At 56.5% G+C, this 20929-nt stretch overlaps 1 protein-coding gene across 5 annotated transcripts in view; it reads right to left on the minus strand.

The window, feature by feature from the left end:
* Positions 1-2412: 2412 nt before the first annotated feature.
* TEX264 (testis expressed 264, ER-phagy receptor) overlaps positions 2413-20929 on the minus strand; it is a 29972-nt gene continuing 11455 nt past the window's right edge. For all 5 annotated transcript variants that reach the window (XM_040628741.1, XM_040628743.1, XM_008703722.2 and 2 more), the window contains exons 4-6: positions 19266-19487; positions 6434-6602; positions 2413-3002 (exon numbers count right to left, since the gene is read on the minus strand). In XM_040628741.1, the coding sequence (XP_040484675.1) occupies positions 2710-3002; positions 6434-6602; positions 19266-19487 (684 nt within the window). In that variant the 3' untranslated portion in view covers positions 2413-2709. The remainder of the gene's footprint in view (positions 3003-6433; positions 6603-19265; positions 19488-20929) is intronic.

The raw sequence follows: 20929 nt of genomic DNA on the forward strand, positions 1-20929 counted from the left end.
AGGTCACTGAGCCCCAGGAGGTGCGCACAGTGTTGTGGGGTCCCATCTATGAGAGCGGTGGGGCTAGCCTTAGGGTTGCAAGGTGCCAAAGGGAGATAGGTAAGGGGGCACGTGGGAGATAGGTAGAGAGCTTAGCCTGCTGCGACAAGTCTGTCCCTGTCCTCACATCCATTCTCTCAATCCACAGACTGCAGCTCAGTCCACATGCCAGGCTTGGGGGTAGGGGCATGTGCCTTTGGCCCCATGTGAGAGCTGGGGCCTGAGTCACTAGGAGGAAGAGATGGGGGTGGGTGGTCAGAGGAAGATGGGGCCTCCTCTTCCTACAGATGACCTTTAAAGCTGCTACCCAGCCCCCCTACACACACCCAGCCCTGACCTCCTCCCCCACCCACCTCACTAATCCCCACCCTCATGTACAAAGGGCATTTATGGCAAAGAGATAACCTGGGGTATGTGGGGGTGCTGCAGGGCCAGGGACTAGGGTCAACCCTAAGGGACATGCTGGGGCTGGCAGGGGGACCTGGGAGGGGAGGGGGTGGAGGAGAGGCTCCTGAAACTGGCTACTGCGTAGGAGGGAATGGGAGCTGGAGCCCAAGCAGAGGGAGGACAACTCTGAGAAGATGCTCTTGACTCTTCTCCCCCCCTGCAGCAGAATGGAGGACGCCCCTGGGTAGAAGGTGGTGGATAAAATGCAGCACCCAATCATGCTGAAGGGTTTGGAGAGGGGACCTGCACCCAGGTTAGCCTCAGAGCTTGCACACACACTAGGTGCTACAGTGCACAGCATCCCTACATATGCTCCCCTGGCAGTGCCCTTTCTTCCACAGGTGTCAGTAGAGGCACAGCTAGCTCAGACACACGCTAATGAGCACATGCCAAGCCCAGGTCCCTCTGGCACATACACCTACATCTGCGTGTCGCAGTTGGTGGGGAGGGGTGTCACCAAGGAAGGACAGGCTTTTTCCCTGGACACAGAAACCCGATGCCCCACTGTGCTGGGAAAAGCACAGCTGTGAAACAAACACATCAAACCCAAACAAACCCAAACTCCTCTGCTAATGGGAGGTGAGGTGACAGCAGGAAGGGTTCAGAGTTGTCGGACAAGGCTGGAGGGACAGATACACTGTCTTCCAGCTCCGGCTAGTTCAAAGCAACTGCTGCCTGGGGTAAGTGAGTGATGAGCCGGGCCCTTGGAGCAGAGGGGTTGATAGCAGCAGGGTGCTGAGGTGAGAGGAGCCGCACAGCAATCCCAGCCCACTCACTAAGATAGCCTCACAAAAGACCTAGGGCTCTAAACACAGCACCAGTCCCAGAGGCCCATTACGTGGCCCGCAGCAAGTGGGCTACACAGTCCTGCTGCAGCGCGAGGACATGCGGTTACACAGCCAGGTATGCGGCCACCACTCCCAGCTGTGCACACAAAGACGGATGCCCAGCCTTACAGAGCTGCACATACGGACACGGCCACACACAGAGAAGTATACGCAACCTCACACACAGCTGTACATACAGACGCAGCAATAACACATAGCTTTACATGCAGACACACAGCTGTATTCACGGACAGTCACATACATAGAGCCATACATGTGGACATGTCTACACACAGCTAGCTAAACCACAGACACAGCTGAACTAACCTATAGCTTTACATGTGGACACACATGTACACAACAACACACAATACAGCTGCGCACAGACACACAGCTACACACAGATAGCTGTATACGGACAAAGCCCCCAGAGCGATGCTCCTGGCTGGCCAGTCTCACACCCCTAATGGTACTGCCACATACAGTTAACAGCATCACGTGCACATAACCATGTAGTCATCTGCACAAATACAGCCGTACCCAGCCCCAACCACATCGTACTGCCCGCTTGGGCACAGCTGGCCAGGGCCACCATGAGCAGACCCATCCACGGTTACACACACACAACCAAAGGCACGTGTGCATGTGCATGTGCACACACAGGAACACAGACCCTGGCAGGCACAGCAGGAACGGCCTCACCTGCTGAGCATATACCAGCATGAACACAGGCACACTCGAGCCACAGACACAAAGGCATCCCTTGGAAGCAAAGGCGGGCTGTGAGCTCCCCACTCCTGAGCCCTGAAGGGCACCCCATGCTTGGCTCTCACTCCCCTTGACCTGCTCTGCCTGTTTCCCAGCAGCCTGGGGGAGCCTCTGGGACTGCTGCAATGGAGAACCAGCTGTCACTCGGGGCCACAAAGCCGGGAGTGGAGAGCTTCAATACCCTTTCCTCCTCTCACCCCAGAGTACCTTGCCACATTTCCTCCTCTCCTCAGGCTGGGGGTACCCCTGCCCACTCCCAGCCTATGCACATAGGGCTCCTTGAGGTGAAACACACACATACACACACACAAATGCACAGCCCAAATCCAGGTGAAACAAGAAAATCATTTGCTTTATTCTGAGTCCTGGAAGCTCCAATGTGAATCTGAAAAAACATGTCAGAGGGGCAGTAGCCCCGGGGTCTGGGTGCAGAATACAGTCCCTGGCTCCTTTGGCCCTGGGAGCCAAGAGGGCGGTAAGAAGGCTTAGCTAGAGCCCGGGGCAGTGGAAATCAGGTCCCTCTGAGACCCTTGGCCCCAACCTGGGCCTGAGAGGTGAAAGAGGAAGAGGGCTGGAGAGTCTGCTCAGTTCCTTAGCAAATGCACCCCAGGAGGGTGCGGGCCTAGGGTTACTCCTCACCCTTCTCAGGAGTACTAGGTTCCCGGGGCCACTTGGAAGCCCCCAGGGATTCAGCCTCAGGGCTCAGCCTTGGCTCCCCCAGGGGTCCCTCGCCTTCCAGGTCCAGCTCCTCAAAGGATGAGCCACTGGCGCCTGACTCGCTATAGCTGTGCTCACTGCGGGTGTCACCGTCGTCCCAGCCACGGCTGCTCACCCCAGGGGACAGTGTGGCAGCTGAAGTCTCCCGGCTGCCAGGACCCACCTCCAGGCTCACAGAACTTGTGTCACTCGTCGTATCAGCTCCTGGGCCAGGAAGACGAAGCACACGTTAGCTAGGACCCCCATCCCCTCCTCCAGGGAGGGGACAGACACCCTACCACTTGCCCAGAAACCAGCATGCACAGTGTGCTCATGAATAATAAAGTGGGCCCTAGCTCAGGAGGCTCATTCCAGCTGCCCTCTGCCCTGACCACAGCTGCACTGACAGGGCAAAGGGAGAAGGGGGGAGGGATGGAGGGAGGGAGGCAGCCTGCTGTGCACTCCTCTCCCTCCCCCCTGAATTAGCGTCACAACTCCCTGCGCTCCCACAAAGCCTGCTGCCCCCCACCCCCCAAGAGTCCATCAAGGACTACTCAGCCCTGAGGTGAGGGGCTGAGGGTAGAACAAAGAGATTCAAGTAATGTCCCCTCCTCCACACCCCATTGCAGTCTTGGAGAGAGGTTTGTCCAACACCAGCTATAGACAGGCCCATAAGGCATGAGGACGAGAGAATGGACCAGGAGGCCCACTCTCTTGTCCCCTCCCCCATGCAGGGCTCCCCAAGGAACAGCCATATCCAGGAAGGCAGCTGGTCTCAGCCTCTGGCCCCCGTTGAGCCCTGATTTGAGGAGGCAGCTAGGGCACGGAGAAGTGGGATGGAGAAGTCCAGATAAACCAGTTGCAAGGAAGGAGGGTACTAGGATAAAGCATTTTAAGGCCTTTCTTCCCCTATGCCTGGGTCACCCCAGAGGAGCCCTTAATTATCCCCAACCATTACTGGCAGTTTCTGGGCTACAAAGCAGCAAAAGGGGACCATGAGAGGACTCTGCTGGCAGCTAGAGAGCCCTGAGACAGGGCTGAGGATCCAGATCCCTCCCAGTCTGTTCCTAACACATTCTCCAGGCAAGTAGACACTTCATTTGCCCTGGTCATGAGCAACCCCTCAAATAATCTCCCCAGATCAGAGGCCCTGACAACAGCTGGCGGGGGGGGGGGGGGACGACAAAGAGCTCAGGCCCACTGTGTAGGAATCCAGATTGAGAGAAGGCTGATCTGCCTCCCTTCTGTGTGAGAGGAAGAGGGGCAGCTGTCAAACACCAGAGGTGAGGGGTGGGCCAACTTCCCCAGATCCTGTCTCCATGGTGATGCAGCCCCGAGCCAGGAGCAGCTGGGGACTGCTTGGCATTTGGACTTGGCCTGGAACTTTCACTGTGCCTCAGATGGGGACTAAAATAAGGGTGGGGGGATTTGGGGTCTGTTCCTCCAGTTCCCTTGGCCCCGAGAAGGTGCCCCTTGGGCCTACTGGCAGAGGTGAGGTAGGTTCTGGAAGTGCCAGCCTGCTGGTCCAGGGCCCTCTTCTTGCTGGGGCCCTAGTCATGGCTCCCAGAATAGAGGCAGCCAAGAGTGAGCCTGGGCTATACGCTGAGTTACGGGTGGTTCCTTCTGACTCTAGGGCAGGACTCCAGCCCCTTATTCGCTCCTTAAATGGGGATAATCTGTGCCCCAGGGGCTGCAGGCCTGAAAGGAGCAAATGAAATGGGGCTTCTGGGCCCCATTAAACTGTCATGTTCCACCAGCCCACCTACCCAATGGCTCTCTTGGGACCTGGATATGGGAACCTGCCTGCTTGCCAGGAGGCTGACCGCTCCCTCTCCCAGCTCCTAGGCTACAAATGATCAGAGGATGGAGCCCAGGGATGCCCCTTCAGGCTGGCGCCCAGTGTGCTAAGATGAGGACAGCCCCTGTGGGGACATGTGGACACTTCTGGCAAATGAGTCCAAGGCAGGGAACTGGCATCCCTCCAGCCCCACCAAGGTCTTATGTCCACCTGGGCCTGTGTCCCAGGGAAGAAAAGGCCAGGCAAGGAAGGGCAGCACCTAAGTCTCCAGGGCTGCTGGGGCAGAGAACGAAGCTGCCACCTTCACCCCAGTCTCTCCCTCCTCCACTGCCCACAGCCAGTGCAAGGAGATCAAATATTCATTGCCTCTCTGGAGCTAAATAATACATCAATGTAATAACAGGCATAAGGCAGCTAATCACCCCCTTTCACCTCCTAGCCCAAGTGGGGGCCCCAGTGGGGAAGCAGTCAGGGGCAGGCCAAGCCCTGGGCAGCCAGGCGCCCAGCACACATTGCCATGCAAATGGTATGCACCTGGCAGGCACACACTCAGAGTCTACTCTAGGTGTCAGGGCAGACCCTGTGGCGGGGCGGGGGCAGACCCCTCGGCCCCCTCTCCCCCCACCAGGAAGTGGGCGGGCAGGCTAGTGGGGAAGACAGGCCAAGGCGCTGGGGGCGTGGGAGCCCCGCTGCAGCCAGCTGTAGCGGGTGCCAAGCAGTCCTTCAACACCCCTGGCAGGCGGTGTTTGGGAGAGAAGCTGGGTGGGTGGGCCAAGGATGGGGGTGTAGGCAGCAGAGGGAGGTCGAAGGAAGGTCAAGACACTCCCCCTTCCTGCCCTGGGGACTGCCTGGGCCTGCTGACCTTGTGCTATGTCTTGTGCTCACAGTAGGGGCACCGAAGAATGTCTGAAGAATGTCTGCTGGGCATTACCAGGCGGGTGGGAACAGTGCCCCATGGAGGTAATTAAACAGCAGATGAAGTTAACTGTGTTGGACACGGCCTCTAGGGAGTGGAGACTGCCTCTCAGTACCGGCACCCCCTGCCACAACATATGCCTCTCTAGGGTGACCTTGGCTATTGAAGATTGGCTGGACAGAGGAAGTCTCCCCAAGAAGGAGGGGACAGCTGCTCTCCTCCCAGCTGCCCACTGTGGGGAGTGTACCACTCCCACAGGTCATGCACCTCCACCATCACACAAGGCTCCAGCATCATGGACTAGGGCTGGGCCCCTTGGGATGTTACCAGCAGGCCCCCCTGCTCCTGGGGACAGCCCAGGGTCACAAGAGGTGATGGCAGGGAGGTGGGTTGAGAGCAGGCAAATTACCAGCTGGCCTGGACCTGGAGGATGAGGGCTGGCTCTGGTGGAAGGGGCAGGACACTGATCTCCTGGCCCCCTTCTGCATGCTCTCTGGTTGTTCTTCAGCAGGGAGAAAGCAGCTGCCTCTGGGTAGGGCTCCGTACTGGGAATACCCTGTTCTCCTCTTTACCTTCCAGATCCAGTGCCAATCCTATTTCCTGATGAGCCCCCACACAAGTGATGTCTTTCCTGAACAGCCCCATCCCCCTCCCATGAGCATCTGTTTCCAAGGGTACTCCCTGTTGCATCTGGAGGGCATTCGGGCAGGGTTTTTATATCTGTGTTGCCAGGGCTAATATATGTGAACCCAATCGGCATGGATCCACGTATCTAGAAATAGGCATTTCTCATGACGGTCATGGGGTAGGCAGGTCTCCTTCTTCCACCTCTGCCAAGCTTAGCCTGGACACCCACAGTGCCAGCCCTGCCAGGGAGGAGCCTCTTCCACCATGCCCCACATGTCCAGGGACAGGCTCCACACAGGGCCCCACCCTCCATACCTGTGCCATCCATCTGGGTGTCACTGGCCTCCACCGGCCCCCGGCTTTTCCGCTCTGTCTCCTTCACCTCAGGCACATAGAAGTCTCCTTGCCGTGCCAGGGGGCACATGAAATAGATCTGGTCTTGTTGGTAGATTTCCAGCCGAGGGTGGGCACACAGCTTCCGCTCCTTGTCAGAAAGTGGCAGAAGGTGGAATGAGCCCTACAGGGCTTCTGGCCCACTTGTCCCTAAGAGGCCCTAGGAACTATCTGTTGTTCATTCCCTCCCAGAGGGCTGGCTTGGCTTCTTGCCTCAATCTCCCCCAAGTACCAAATCCCTGTTGACACACAGCACCCTAAGGGCAGGGCCCCATACTACAGGAGGCAGTGACCTAAGGACCCAGGAGTCCTTGGGACAACACCCTGAGACAGGTGCTAAAAGAATCCAGGGGCCTGGCACTGCCCCTGGCACCACTAAACCAATCTATCCATATGTCTGCAACCAAAAGGCTGTTCCAGAAAGCACTAGTCTCAAGGAGCCATGATGCTTAGCACCCAACTACCCCAGGGACAGGGACGCCATGGACTATGGCCCCAGGCACCCAAGCCAAGCCAAGCCAAGTTCTGACCTTCTAGATTTCCCATCTCAGCATCTCCAGGCTGTGACCTCCTCCCCACCCTGGATAATGCTGACTGACCCCGAGATCTCAGGAAAGACCAGGGCTCCTGACCCTTAGGCCTCCAGCCTCTGCCCTTGCAGACATGCTACTGACAAACCCTGGACAGGGGCTCCAGGCCAGCGAAACCCCTTTTGCACTCCCGTTCCCTCCTAGTTCAGGTCTACACCAACCTCCAGGACTATCAGATGTAGTTGGTTCCCTCCCCTTCTAGCACCTGCCCAGAGTTTCGGCCAAGGGGGAAGAGGCAGACCCTAGGCTATAGGGGTAGGCAGGACAAGGAGAACTAGTACTGGACATTATCCTGACGCCCCAGTGGGCCGAAGTACCAGTGTATAGGGCCCTGAGTTCTGAGAGAGGCATTCCCCTCTGCCTGGACACAGAGCCCAAAGCTCCCCTCCTCTGTGTGTGTGGAATAGGGCACAGACACATGCCAGAGCTGCGCTGAGGCAGGCAGGAACAATCAGAACAGGGGTCAAGAGCATATTGCTCCCCAGCCTGCCCCCCTTTCCTGCAATGGAGCGCAATTACCCACTAAGATGACTGTGAGGCCCCTGCCCTGTCACTGCTCACCCGCCAACCTTCACAACACGACTATTTATAGCACCCGCCTGGCTCTCACCACGAGCTCTGAAATGAGCCTTCCACTTAGCAGTAATGAAAGACTTATCGCCTGGTAGGGAGAAGCCACTCTAGGCCTCCACTTGTCTGCCTGCCTGGCCAACATTAGGGTTGAGGAACCCCTTTCAATTAAAGCAGTGAAGAGGGGTAAAGAAATGAACCCCCCAGGGAAAGACAAGAAGAAAGGTAAGTCCGGAAGGTTTATGAGCCAGGGTGTTCACCAGCCACTGGGGGACAGGGTATGTCTAGGAGCCCACGGGGGAGGTGCAGCTCAGCTAGCCTGACTGCATGGGGAACCCAAGCAAAGCCCTGCACCCTAAGGCTCCATGTGCTCAAACACAGAGAGGGACACCCCAGCCCTGACACCCCAGGGTCGGTGAAGGAAAGTCATTATTTTTAATAGTTTGAGTCCAGTATTTTTTTGCCAACCTGGGTGTTCTTCGTGCCACCTTATGAGTCCACATGCCCAGCTCCTCCCATCTCTGCACACACCAACGGCCGCCTCTGCTTCTCCAGCTGCCCACACACTCACCCAGCCCTGGTCTTCAGGAGGCTGAATGAGAACACGATGTCAGGAAGTGGGAGCTACGAGGCTCCGGGGCTACTCCACGGCCAGCGCTGGGGAACAAGCATCTGCCAAACCTGAGCCCCACTCAGTGAACTGAGCCATGTCACCAAGCCCAGGGGCAGGGGGCTCCCTGAAGAAGGTCCAGGCCCTTCCCTGGTAGCTAGAGGGAAGAAAAAGGGCATGGCTTTCACCAACATGCCCATGCTCTCTCTGGGCATTCAAAAGGTTCAGAGGAAATCTGCTAAGTGGTCATCAACCTACTAGTCCATCTCTCAAGGGCTGTAGGATTTGGCTTTGGGGGATGTTCCCAGGAACCAGAACCTGTGACCACCAAGACACTCTAGGGACAGTGGAACCCTACCCCAACCCTTGTCAACACTCAAGCCACCTGCCTGAAGCTTCCCTTGTGGAAGTAACAGGGATGATAAGAGGGAGTAGTCCTCTTTTCACTCTCTCCTCTAGGTTGGGCATCAGGGTGGGCAGTACCAGGCAGCCACCCTTACCACCTGCTCTGCCAGCCCCCTCATTGGCAGGCGGGAGGCAGCTCTGCGGCTGCTCTGCGCATCTGCCTCCTCCAGAGAGCCCGGCTCTGAAGTTGCCTGGCTGTGGACAGCCCCGTTGCCATGGAAACTGCATCCTCCATCCTTGCCGTCGCCTTCATCTCAAAGCCATCGGGGAGAACAGAGGAACAGGGGAGACAGAGGAGAGAGAGAAAACTGGCCTGGCTACACAGCCCTTCCTTCCCTGCCTAGCTCTCCCTCCTTGCTACATCCCACATAGGGAGTGTCAGCCGCCCAAGCCTGCCCCCAGGCCCCTGGAGGGGGCAGCCTCCCACCCAAGCCCAGCCCGGTCCTACCCCTACCATGTGGGGGCCCCTGACCCTCCCCAGTGGAGAGAGGCATGGAGCTAATTAAAAATCTCATTGACAGCTTAGCCTCAAATAATTTTAACACATGCCAGGTCCTGTCAAAATTCAGGGCAAAGGAGAGGAGCAGGAAGAAGGCAAAGGCGCAAACTTCCAACTCAGGCCCATGGGCAAGAGAGGGGTTTATAGTTGCCCCTGTGGCCTTTCCTCAAGACCCCCTCCCTGTTCTGCCCCCAGAACAATAATGAGCCCAATAGGGACTGGGGCAGGCAAGGAAGGACGGGACTAGCCATAAGCCCTGCCCCTAAGTGATCAGGCCGAGGACAAGACCTTTCCCTCCCAGCCAGGTACAGACTCTGAGGGAAGAGAGGGTAACCATGGGCCAGCTCTGAGGTCCTCGCTACACAGCAGGAGCTGTGGCCTGGGCCGCATGTCGATGAGCTGATAAATATTGGAAAATCATTGGAGGAAGGCAAGACCAGCTGCTTCTCCCTCAGCTAGCCCCAGGGAGCCCTTGGAGAACAGACTGCCAAGGGCCAAGGACACCAAGTCAATGCCACACTGGGCTGGTACTGCTGGGGAAAGGGGCCTGGATGGGCCTGGCATCCTTCCAGCCCTGGGCACACCCCTCCCACAGTCCAGACAGCCAGACGCTCCAGGAAGCATCACCAGGACAGGAGAACCTGCTCCAGCCGCTGAAGCTACTGGCCATCTGATGAAGCCACAACCCAGAGCAACTTACTCCCACACAGAATCAAGGGACCATGAGGTCTCTCTCCAAGGAGGGAGAGATGCAGATGTTCACAGTCCTCCCCCACCTAATAGGAAGAAGTCATCATGCTAAAGTGCCACCAGGAACTGCTAGAAACTGGACTCAGGAGTTCTAGTCCCTCAGACACATCTCCAAGGCTTGCTTTCCACAGCAGAGACAAGGGGGGACTTGGAACACCACCCACAATGCAGGGATTTCCGGGGACCTCTGTCAGCAGCACTTCCCCCAATACCTCTGCTGCGCTGACATGGGCTCACCCCCACCCCCCCGGCCAGGGGTGCTGGCAGACAAGGGAAGGAGCAGTGTACACAGTCTGCCATAGCGCCACTGCCTCGGCTACCTTGGGAACACACCACACATTCTCTTCTCACCTCAGGCTGAGCTCATTCCTGGGTGGGGGCACACAGCTCAGGGCTCCTGCAGAGGCTTAGATGGCCAAGGTTTCCCCACAACACCCACAGTGCTTCCCTGGGGAGTTCGTACTGCATCAGGGGAAGGGAGGAGGGGGTAGAGAGAAGGTCTGAACTACTCCCGTTTGGGCACCAACCAACCCATGCCCTGGCTTTGTCTAGGGATGGGGAGGGGGTGTGGGGCAGAACAGGTCAGGTCCAGATGGAGACTGAGGGTAGATCCTACTCCCAGGTTGCCCAGAGGCTGGGTTTGCTCAGAGCTAGGTGGCCCCAAATCCCCAAAAGGATGAGGCAATGGGTGCAGGCCAAGGACTGGGTCACACACCCCCACCTCCACTTGAGCCCCAGAAAAAGATGAGTTCTGCTCTGTCGTCTCTACCCAATCACAGCCCCTTAACCTCCTGCCTCACTGGCGTGAGAGGCCCTGGGCCTCCCTGCTCACCCTGAGCTGCCCAGTCCTACCCATCCCTCCACCCCAGGCTGGACAGCTGGGCAGCCACATAGCCAGCAAACAGCTGTTGCATCCCACCCGAGGTGGTGGCGTCTCCTCACTGGGTGAAGTGAGGCATGCTCATTTTTAATTACACAGACACCAGCGTGCACCCGCCTGCACACAGCACTCCCTGCAAGTGGGGGCTCAGACCCTGGAGGCCCCTTAGGCAACTGGTCTGCATCGCACGTGCAAAGTGAGGGGGGAGGCACAGCAGGCGCTGCTGCAGCTAGAATGTGGCACATTGTTATTATTCTGCCCAGGAACTTCCGTCAACTTCTCTCTCCCTGGCTGCCTCTCATCCCCACTGGGCCCCCCAACAGCTCTGGCCCAGAACCTAAACCTGTCTGTGGGGAGGGAGGTGACAGCAGGAGATAGCTCCGGGGGCCTTGCAGTGCCAGCAGGGAGAGCCTGCAGAAGGGCTGGGGAGCACCCTCCCCCCTGTAGCAGGAGGGCCCAAACCTCTGAAAATGACGGGCAAAGGAGACGACGAGGAGAGAAATGGGGCTGCCGCGGAGGGAAGTGTGGGAGCAGGAGTGGCAGAGAGAGCTCGGGCAGGAGCCCAGAGCCTTGCCGTTGACAAAGAGGTAGCCTCTCCTTGGGTTTCAATATACCCAACTGTAAAATAAAGAGATTGGAACAGATGATCCTAAAAGAAGTGAGAAACTGGAAAAGGTGGATAAAAACACCATCACTGAAAGATAAGATAATTATATACTTGAAAAACCCAAAAGGAATCAATTGGAGAAATTACCACAAATGTTAAGATCGCAAAATTAACAAAAAAGCACAGCCCAGTTTTCTGTGCACCAGCCAGCAAGTCAGAAAATATAACGGCAGCAACAGATGAAGGCACTCTTGGGGTCAGGTCTATGTGGAAGCCCCCCAAACGGCAGGGGAGGGGATGGCAGAGGAGCCAGGCCTAGGCGGGAGGCTGGGGAAGACTGCAAAAGGGGAAGGTATGAGGGATAGCGGGGTGGGGAAGCAGGGCGCTGTGCCTGGCACCCCAGCCTGCTGTGCCTGCTGGCGCCACTGCCTCAAGACTTTTCATTTTCACCTCAGAGCTGACAGCTTGCCATGCAATTTACACCTCTGCTCATATTCCTGTGCACCCGGGCCTTGGCTTCCTGAGAAGCTCGACAAGGGGCCTCAGCAGCCACCAGACCAGGGTGGGCTGGGGCACTGAGGAGCAGGGGAGGATGATTCCCGCTAAGCAGGCACAGGAGACCCAGGCCATTAAGTACTCTAGTACTTATCTGGACCAGGAAGCCCCTGACCTTGCAGCCAAGCCCAGCCTTTCCCTTTGCTAGGGCCCCGAAGGCCAATTTCCAACCCCATCTCAGCCCCACTCTGGGCTTCTTGGGCCCTTGTGGAGCAGGACCAGAGGGCAGAGAGCCTGAGGGTGAGTACCCTATGGGAGACTTGGGGGCTCACCCCTGGGATCCCCCACTCACCCTTCCAAATCTGGGAGGGGAGCCACGGACTCCCAGATGCTGCTGCTACCACGGCAGGCTCCACAGCCCACGCCTCTCCAAGATCCAGCCATTCTCTGCAGCATCTGTGCAGTCAAGGACCTTGAGCCCCATCCCGTTCACAGGCTGACGAAAATGCTACTGATTGATTATCCAGCAGCAGGAAGGCTGCTCAGTGCAGATGGAACCATGACGCCTAGCACCTGCGAGCCAGAGGCACCAGCAAGTGCCAGAGGGGAAGGAAAAGTGGGCAAGTAAGGATGAAGAGGAGAGGGGGAAGGAGAGGAGGTGGGTGAGGAGAAGGCAGCCCTGAATTTCTCACCTCCAACTGGTGCCTCTCACTTCTGCCCTCCGCCTAGTACCCCCAGGAAAGCCCTTCCCCCAGAGCCTTAGGTTTCCTGTCTCATAACCGGACAGATAACCTCTCCTTATCTGAGGGCTCTGTTAAAGGGCAGAGTTTTTCTACTCTGGAGGGCAAGCCCCCTCCTTGAAATCTCCCCCCCTCCCCTCATTTCTGGAATCCCAAGCTTTCCGGAGAAGAGCAACAGAATTCTTCCTCAGTAATTCCCATCTGCCTGGGGAAGAAGGCTCCCTCTGGATTGGTGACGGCCCAACCCCACAGCACCATTCAGACAAGCCTCAGCCCCCAGGGTCCTGCAGGGCTGCCAAGCTACCACATCTGAGCTGGTATTTCCAGAGTGGTGGCTCCCACGCCCGCCCCAGCAAAGGCTGGCTTTGTGCTTTCAGTCCTGAGGTAGGGGAGTGGGGAGAGGTGAAGCCAGAGAGACTGAGGAACAGGTTCCAGGGCCTAGGCTAATGGGGAGAGACCTGGCCTCCTGTGGGGGCCCCCACACCTCAGCATCCAGGGGCAGCTCCCTAAGGGGAGTAAGGGAAGCTAAGCCCTGGTAAAGTGGGGGGCTTCTCTTGGCTTGAGGCTATCTGGAAGTAGGGAGTCATTCAGAGCTCAGCTCCATGGCCACCAGCTCTCCCTTCCCATCTCCCTGTGCTAAGGTCCAATTCCAAAGCCCAGCCTGGAAGCAGTCATTCATCTGCTCACACACCATCAGTGGCTCCCTAGAGCATGCAGGACCCAGCCTCACCTCTTGGGTCCAAACTCTTTCTCCTCCCCTGTCCTCCAGCCACAATGTACATAAAAACCATGCCCAAATCAGTGACTTTGCTTGACCTGACTTTTCACCTGGAGAATGCTACCCTTCCTTCAAGGCTGAACCCAAATGCCACCACCTTCCAAAGGCTGCTTTACCTTCCCTGGCGAATCCCTCCCCTCCCTACCTCACTCTCCCTGGGCATGGCTAAACCCTGTGGCTGTGGGAAATGGGCAAGGAAAGAATTCTGGGGGCCTGTCACTCAGCCCCAGGTCCTGGCACCGCTGAGAGTGCTCTCCTCCCTGAGCTGGGACAGGCCAATATGCAGGTGGCAGCACTGGCAAGTGAGCTGGCCCTGGAGCCCCAGTAAGGCACCTGCAGCAGCTGCTTCCTGTGCCCAGAGCAACGACCAAGGTCTCCCTTAATGGGCGCCTGCTGGGCAAATGGACAGCCAGGCTCTTTCTGCCCTTTGTTTCTGGTTCCCCAAGCAGACTCCTAGACCAGCAGCTTCAGGCCTGACTCTGCTTACCAGGCCTATAGACCGAGGGTCAATTAGATGTTGGCCCACTGTGCTGCCATCCCAGGCCCACCCTGGGGACCTATCCCAAATTCATAACAGGTCCTGAACCTCTTGGGCCCAGTCCCACCCATGGGCGGGGCAAAGTGGCAAAAAGCAAATGGCCAGCAGAATGATCCTCAGCCCAGGGCACCCAGTCTGGACTCAGCCACCACTTCATCCATTGACCTTGGGGAACCTCCCCTCCCCAGGCCTCCTTCTCCCCATTTGTAAAATGATGGGAATGTGGGCTTTGATTAGGACCCTATGATTGCCTTCTGGCTGCTTCCCCCATCCCCTGAACAACGCTGTGTAAGAGAGGGCTTAATAAATAACTGCTGAGTAAGCAACTGAGCTGAGGTGCTGCCGGGGGGCCTTCCTTACGAAGAATAAAGTTTTGAACCCTTCCACGTTTGTTCAGCAAGGGCGATGGGCACGGAGAGATGACCCCAGATTCCACCTCCCACCGGGGCATCCTGGATTCCCACTGCCAAGGTCATGTTGCTCCCCACTGTGTTCTAGCCCCAGAGTGGGCTCAAATTCCCCCCCTTGCCACTGACTTCCTCAAAGTTACCTAGGCAGGTTAAGGGGAAACACATACAGAAGATTCTGAGCCACTGGTCAGGACCCTAGTCTCTGCCCATGCTGCTGGCACAAAGCAACAGTCTCCCACAGCTCAACAGGCTGACTCACTCCCGCAGGCACCCTGCTAAGGCCCCTGTTCCTTTGTCCCCAGCTGGCTGCCCAACGACAACACCATCCGATCACCCACCACTCGAGAGTTTAGTTACCACCATCCCGGGGAGAACTGCAGGGCTCCCTTCAGGTCCAGCTCCCAGTCAGTCATGCTCCCCAGAAACAACTGCCTCTTCTGGGGGTCCTGCCCCTGCCTGTACACGGGATGAGCCCTGGTGCCTTTCAGCTCCACTCACACTGCAGCTGCCACAATGTCCTCAAGATCTGTGACAGACATGCAGTTGGCCGGGGGGGGGGGGGTGTCTGCCCAGGTGTACCTCTCTGAGGACAGAGGTTTCAAACCATGAAATCTCAGATGTCCTCCTCCAAACAAAAGCTCATAAGGTCATCTGGTTTACTAAAACCCGGAGGGAGAGCTACTCCAGTTGAAGCGAGTAAGGGTCCAAGTGCAACCTCACCCCTGGCAGCCAAGCCACAGGGGCACCTTAGCATAGACTTAGGCTGCTGCCCCAGAGAGGTCTGAGAACTATGGTCTGGGGTTCCTGCCCACTTTAAACCCCCTAGTAAGACAACCCCATCAACCCAGCTGTCCTAGAACTTTGCCACCAAGACTGCCCCCAATCAACCAACTCACTATATCCATCCTATCCCCACTTCCCCCAGCTTCTCTACAATTCTATGGAGGAAGAGCCAATGTTTGACCCCCAAGGCCTGCCTACACTTCCCAGCCAACCAGCTTCCACACGGACAATGCCCTGTGTCTCCCTAAACTCAGGAGAAGATATCCAACCATCACAAGGACCCTCCCTGAAAACTCCTGGAAAGCAGGGACCCTGGGGTAGGCGGTTTACGAAGATCAGGGATCCTGTTGAGAGGAAGTCAGGTACAGGGGGGCTTGGCTAGGCAGTCTAACACTCTCAATGACCTCTTTGCCAACTGCTATAGATAGCTGTGAGCCAGGAACTGAGCTCAGGGGCCTCTCACACACAAGGGATCCCCAGATCTCTCACTTGGTCCTGGTCTGCTCCAGGTGGCCCAAGCCTTCCCTGGACACTCATTAAGACTGGTTCTATCCTGTGGTGAATTCTGGGGCCTTTGCCTATTGCTCTGGGCTGACACCTGGGTCCCATCTCTTTTGTGGCCCTACAATTTCAAGGAAGCTCAGTTCCCTCCTGTAGCTGCCAGAGGCCCCCCCCCCCCACTTCCTGGGGCTCAGGGGGTGATCTCCTCCTGCCCAAGGATGCCACCTCCTTGGACTCTGGTGGAGCAGCCTGACAAAGCTGGGGCATTTTCCACAAAAAATGATAGTCACATGGTACCCAGGCATCCCCTCACACAGACGCAGTCCCAGATTGCTCTGCCTGGAGCCCCCCAGTGGTTTATGTGAAGAAAAGCAGTTTTAGCCCTTACAGCTCAGCTTGCCAGGCTGCCAAGCTGGGGAGGGCTGGCGAAAGAGTCAGAGGCTGCCACGTAGATTACAAAGCTGGGATCTATACATCATTCTAGAATCCCCACGGAAACCTGGCAAATGCTTCTCTTTGGGTTCCTTACAGTGACCCTCAGGACCTTTCTGTCCCATGAGATCAAACCTGCCCAGTCTCAGGCACATCTGCAACTGCCAGGACAGCAGCTGCTCTCCACCTTCCTCACCCAAAGCTCTGCGACCATTCACCCCTGCCCCCTGCCCCCTGCCCCAGCCTGCCAAGTCCTCCCTCCCATCCTTCCGGCAGCAGGGTTCCTGGACTCCTTTACCCCTCACCCCTCCTGAAACAGAAAGCCGATGGTTGCTGTCATTCCATATGAAACACCTCCACAACAGACCCAGACTCAGATCCAGAGAAGGCAGAGAGATGGAGAAAAAGAAGGGCGTGCATACGCATACACACACACACACACACACACACACACACACACACACACACACACACAAAGGCAGCCAGCTGTCAGAGCTGGGAGAGTCAGAAGAGCCCACAGTCTCATTAGCATCCTCTTTTCCCTGGTCCCAGGGCAGCGGGGGAAGAGGGCAGGTGTGGGAGAGAGCTTTATGTTCTCTTCTCTCTGTTTCCCAGGCTGAGAGAGGCACAGGGCCATTACCCCGTTCACGGCAGGCTAAGCCCCTTCCTTGTTTCACGTGATATGCTCCCCAGAACACAAGATCAGGCTAAACACAGGGGCAGAGGTGACCTCTGGTTCCAGAAACCATCAGAGCACCTTGGGCCATGCCTCTACTGTGAACAGCCTGGCATCTCTCTCACTCTCCCAGCTGGTGGCCAAGCCCACAGCAGCGTGCCTCACAGATATCCCTGGAGAAGCCCCTTGCTCTCTCCTGTACCCCTCTCTGGCTTCCTCATTGAAGGCAGGAAAGAGAATGGTAGCCCCCTGCTCCAGCCCCCACCCCAGGAGAATCAAGCCCAGAGCGCAGCTGACAGGCTCCCATGGGAGGAGGAAGAAGGAGGAAGGGCTTTCATCAAAGAGGTGACGTCAAAACCAGGCAACTTGTGAAGCTGTCAGGGGCCGGGAAATTTGGACAAAGGTGTCTAAAAATAAACCCCTGAAGCCAGGAAAAGGCTTTGGTGGCTGAGTTGCTCGCCACCACACCACATGCCACATGTCCTGTTCTGAGGTCTGGAACCCAGAAAGTCTCTCCCCGGGGGTGCTGCTCCAACCCCGAGGTTGAAGATGGCACCAACAGGACTGGAGACACTGCCCAGCAGCCTTTCTTGGGTGAAACAGTTGAGGCCCCCTCGGAACGCACGCTGAGCAGGCCTCAGGCACCAATGCCTGCGTTTCTGTCCTTACCACCAGTCAGCTACCCCCACCTCCTGCCTCAGCCCGCCCTCAGCCTCCAGCCCAAATCACCCCCAGGCAAGCACCTCCTCCCCAACACCCTTCTGGCTGCCACTGTCCAGCTCACAAAGGAACTCCACCTCTATTCTCCCCATGCCCCTGCCCTACCACAGAGTCAGCTGTCCTGTTTCTTCTCTTCCTGTCCTTGACCACCAAGGCCACAGCTGGTGACCCAGTTATTCATTCCCCAGCCCTGACACCAGACTCTTTTTGCCTCCTTAACCAAGACCTGTCTGAGCTCCCATGTCCATCATCGAGGCCTTGTCCCTTCCGCCGGGTTGCTCTGGAGAAGAGAGCCATCACATTCCTTTGCATCCACCAAATTCAAATTCCTGTTTTCTTGTCCTGTTTGTTTCTCAGGCAGCTCCCCACTACACAGTCTACAGAGCTGGTTGCCCTGCCAGCCCCTCCACAGCATCCAATCCATGCACCAATCCATCAGTTCTACCTCCAAAATTTCCACCTTCTCTGCATCTCTACAGCCACTGCCCCAGTCCAAGCCACCACCATTCATGTAGAAATCCTGACAGCCTCCTAAGCATCTCCACTGGCCCCATGGATCTGGGATCTGGTCCCACCCTGCCCAGGATGAGAGCGTGTCTTGTACATGTGTAGCTAAGAGGCTCAGATCATGTGTTATTTTTCTGGCTGGAACACTGCAGTGACTTCCTACCATCTTTAGGTCAAACCCATGCTCCCACTTTGCTCTGCCTGGAATCTTCCTACCCCTTTCTCCAAGGGCTCTTTTGGGATTCCACCTGAGAGGTTACCTCCTCCAAGAGGCTGTCCTTGACCACTCTATCCAAGTTGGTCCCTTGCCCTTCCCCACCATTCTTTTCTAGCACGTATCCCATTTTTATCTGACATTTTTTTAAAGATTTTATTTTTAAGTTATCTCTACACCCAATGTGGGGCTCGAACTCACACCCCTGAGATCAAGAGTTGCATGCTCCACTGACTGAGCCAGCCAGGTGCCCCTTGTGTGACATTTATTACCTGTCTCTACCACTTGCTATAAATGCCTATTTCATATACCAACGTTTCACATTGTATCAACACAGTATGGCACAAAGACATTCAATAAATTCAAGTTGAATGGATGAGTAAACAATTGCTTCAAGCCCAATTTGGTCATTCCCTAGTACCCAAGTTTACAAAATGTTCTGGAGAAGGAGGGATGTCCAACAGGGAAAATTTTTAAAAATCCCTGTGGACACAGAAACCCCTGATCAGAGATCTCTTCCTTCTTCCAGGTAGGCCAGTCTGCTAGCATTACCGATGACCAGGTCAGGAACTAAAGGACATAAGGGCTGCTGCTGCCCGAGCCCACCTCAGGGAGCAGGTGCACAAGCCCATGCAGGGGCCAGGCCTGGGGCAACACATGAACACCTGGGGCCTGCAGCCCCTGGAAGCCTCAGGGCTCTTGTTCTGTGGGCCTCCAGCAGGAAAGGGTCAGCATGGACCTGTCCATCCATCTGAGCCTGGAGTGGGGACTGAGAACTAAAAATGTCTCTGGTCCAAGCCAGAGCTGAACTGACCAAGCTCCCTATGCTCCTAGTAGATGCTCTGGTACCCACAAGGTCTTGGGCATTTGGAATAGATGCCAGCAGCCTCTGCCCATCTTCCTAGTTCCACAGGCACCTGCTCCATGAGGGCCCCGGGTGCTGCCCTCCCAAAGGCAGCTTTTCCTCCCAGCCTGGGCAGTCCTCCCTGTCTCCCACCTGAAGGACTGGCTATCCCCCAACACACACATACACTAGGCCTGTCTCTCACCTTGATGTAGGCATCCAGGGCAGGATGGACACGGCGGGTAGCCAGCCAGATGGACAGGGGAGAGGTGTAGGGGAAGGTGGCTGTCACCACATGGCTGGGTGCCGGGAAAGAGAACACCTTGAAGCCAAATTTCTGGTAGAGTTGGATGAGCTCAGGGGAGGGTGACTCCTCACCTTCACTCAGAATGCTGCCCACCGCACAGCGGCACTTCTCAGGGGGTACCTGGGGAGGAAGAGCAGGGGTGTCAGTGTTGGGCAAAGGAAAGAGGCTCTCAGAACTCTTGCCACCTGGGTTCTGTGCCAGCTCAGGCCTGGCAGAACCACGAGCCCTAACAGGCCACAGCCCCAGATACCATGATAGGGGAGTATTTTCCTTCTGGAACTTATCCGTGGCCCTAGCCTCTGACATACTGATGCAGGACCCACCCATCCCTTCATTTATGCCTCCAACAAATATTCCAGGCCCTGTGCTGTGGAGGGTCACTGGTCAGGAAGCGGGACCACACTGAACTCTGGGTTGCTGATGAAACTGAGATCCTCTTCCCCAGTCCCTCAGGCTGGGCCAGCCACCAACACCAGAGCCTCCAGACCTTCTCTCCAACCCATCCCAAGCCCTGCCACACCTGCCAAGTCCCTTCCTGGCTCAGCTGGAGACTGCTGGTTCCCCTCCAAGTCTCCCTGGGCCCCTAGTACCTGTAGGTCACTGCACTCTGCTCCCCTCCCTAGCTGCCCTTCCTCTCCTGGATCCCATAAACCCAAGGCAAGTGGGGTTCCATGTGAGTCTCCAATACTTACCAGGCCTGGCCCCATGCCTGCAAAGCCCAGCACTCACCTCTCCTGGCATCAAGGGGCCCCAATTTGTCTCATTTCCTGCCACCTGAATCTACATCAGCCCGATACCCCCAGGGGTATCTGATCCTGAATCCAAGACACTCATCACAGACCTTGTGCTGTCAATCCTGGATTTCCCTCAACTTGAAGTTCCCTTTCTCCCATTGCCTGGGGCCCACTGACCCTTAAATTCAAACTCCCTCTAGCTCCAGTTGCTTCTCTTGGCCTACCTTCCCAGCACCAGGAAGTCATTTTTACCTGTTCTTGCTTTTGCCCTCTCTTTCCAGGCCCTGTCAACAATCCCATAGGGTTTTCTCAGCCCAGCCCAGCTCTGTCCTTGGAGTCTCACTCTGCCTGGGACTCATGCACCGACTCCAGGTTCTCACTTCTGTGCTGTCTCTGGGAGTCACTCCCAGCTCTCTGCAGCTGGGCCTCCTTGCTGCCCCCTTGAATCCTGTCATTACGTGTAGCTCAGGGCTTTACTGGCAGGCAATACAGTGCAGCAGTCAGGACCACAACTTCTGGAGAAAGGCAGGACTGGGTGTGAACTGTGAGTCATGTAACTCTGGATAAGTCCCTTGGTTTCTTGGAGCACAAGTTCCTTACAGAACTGACGTACTGAATGAGATACTTCATATGAGAGCTCAGCCTGGTACGGCACTCAGCAAGTGCTGTAAATGTTGTTGGGTATTAGCAGCTATGACACAGGCCAAATAAGTGACCCTGGGCCTGCAATGCCCATTCACCCAAACCTCTGAACCTGTAGTTCCTCCCTGCCCATTTTTCAGGTTCAAGCACCCTCCTGGGGAGTCTTTCAGGGTAGCTCAGTGTCAC

The sequence above is a fragment of the Ursus maritimus genome, unplaced genomic scaffold (genome assembly GCF_017311325.1).
Source record: "Ursus maritimus isolate PB19 unplaced genomic scaffold, ASM1731132v1 scaffold_14, whole genome shotgun sequence".
NCBI classification, from domain to species: Eukaryota; Metazoa; Chordata; class Mammalia; order Carnivora; family Ursidae; genus Ursus; species Ursus maritimus.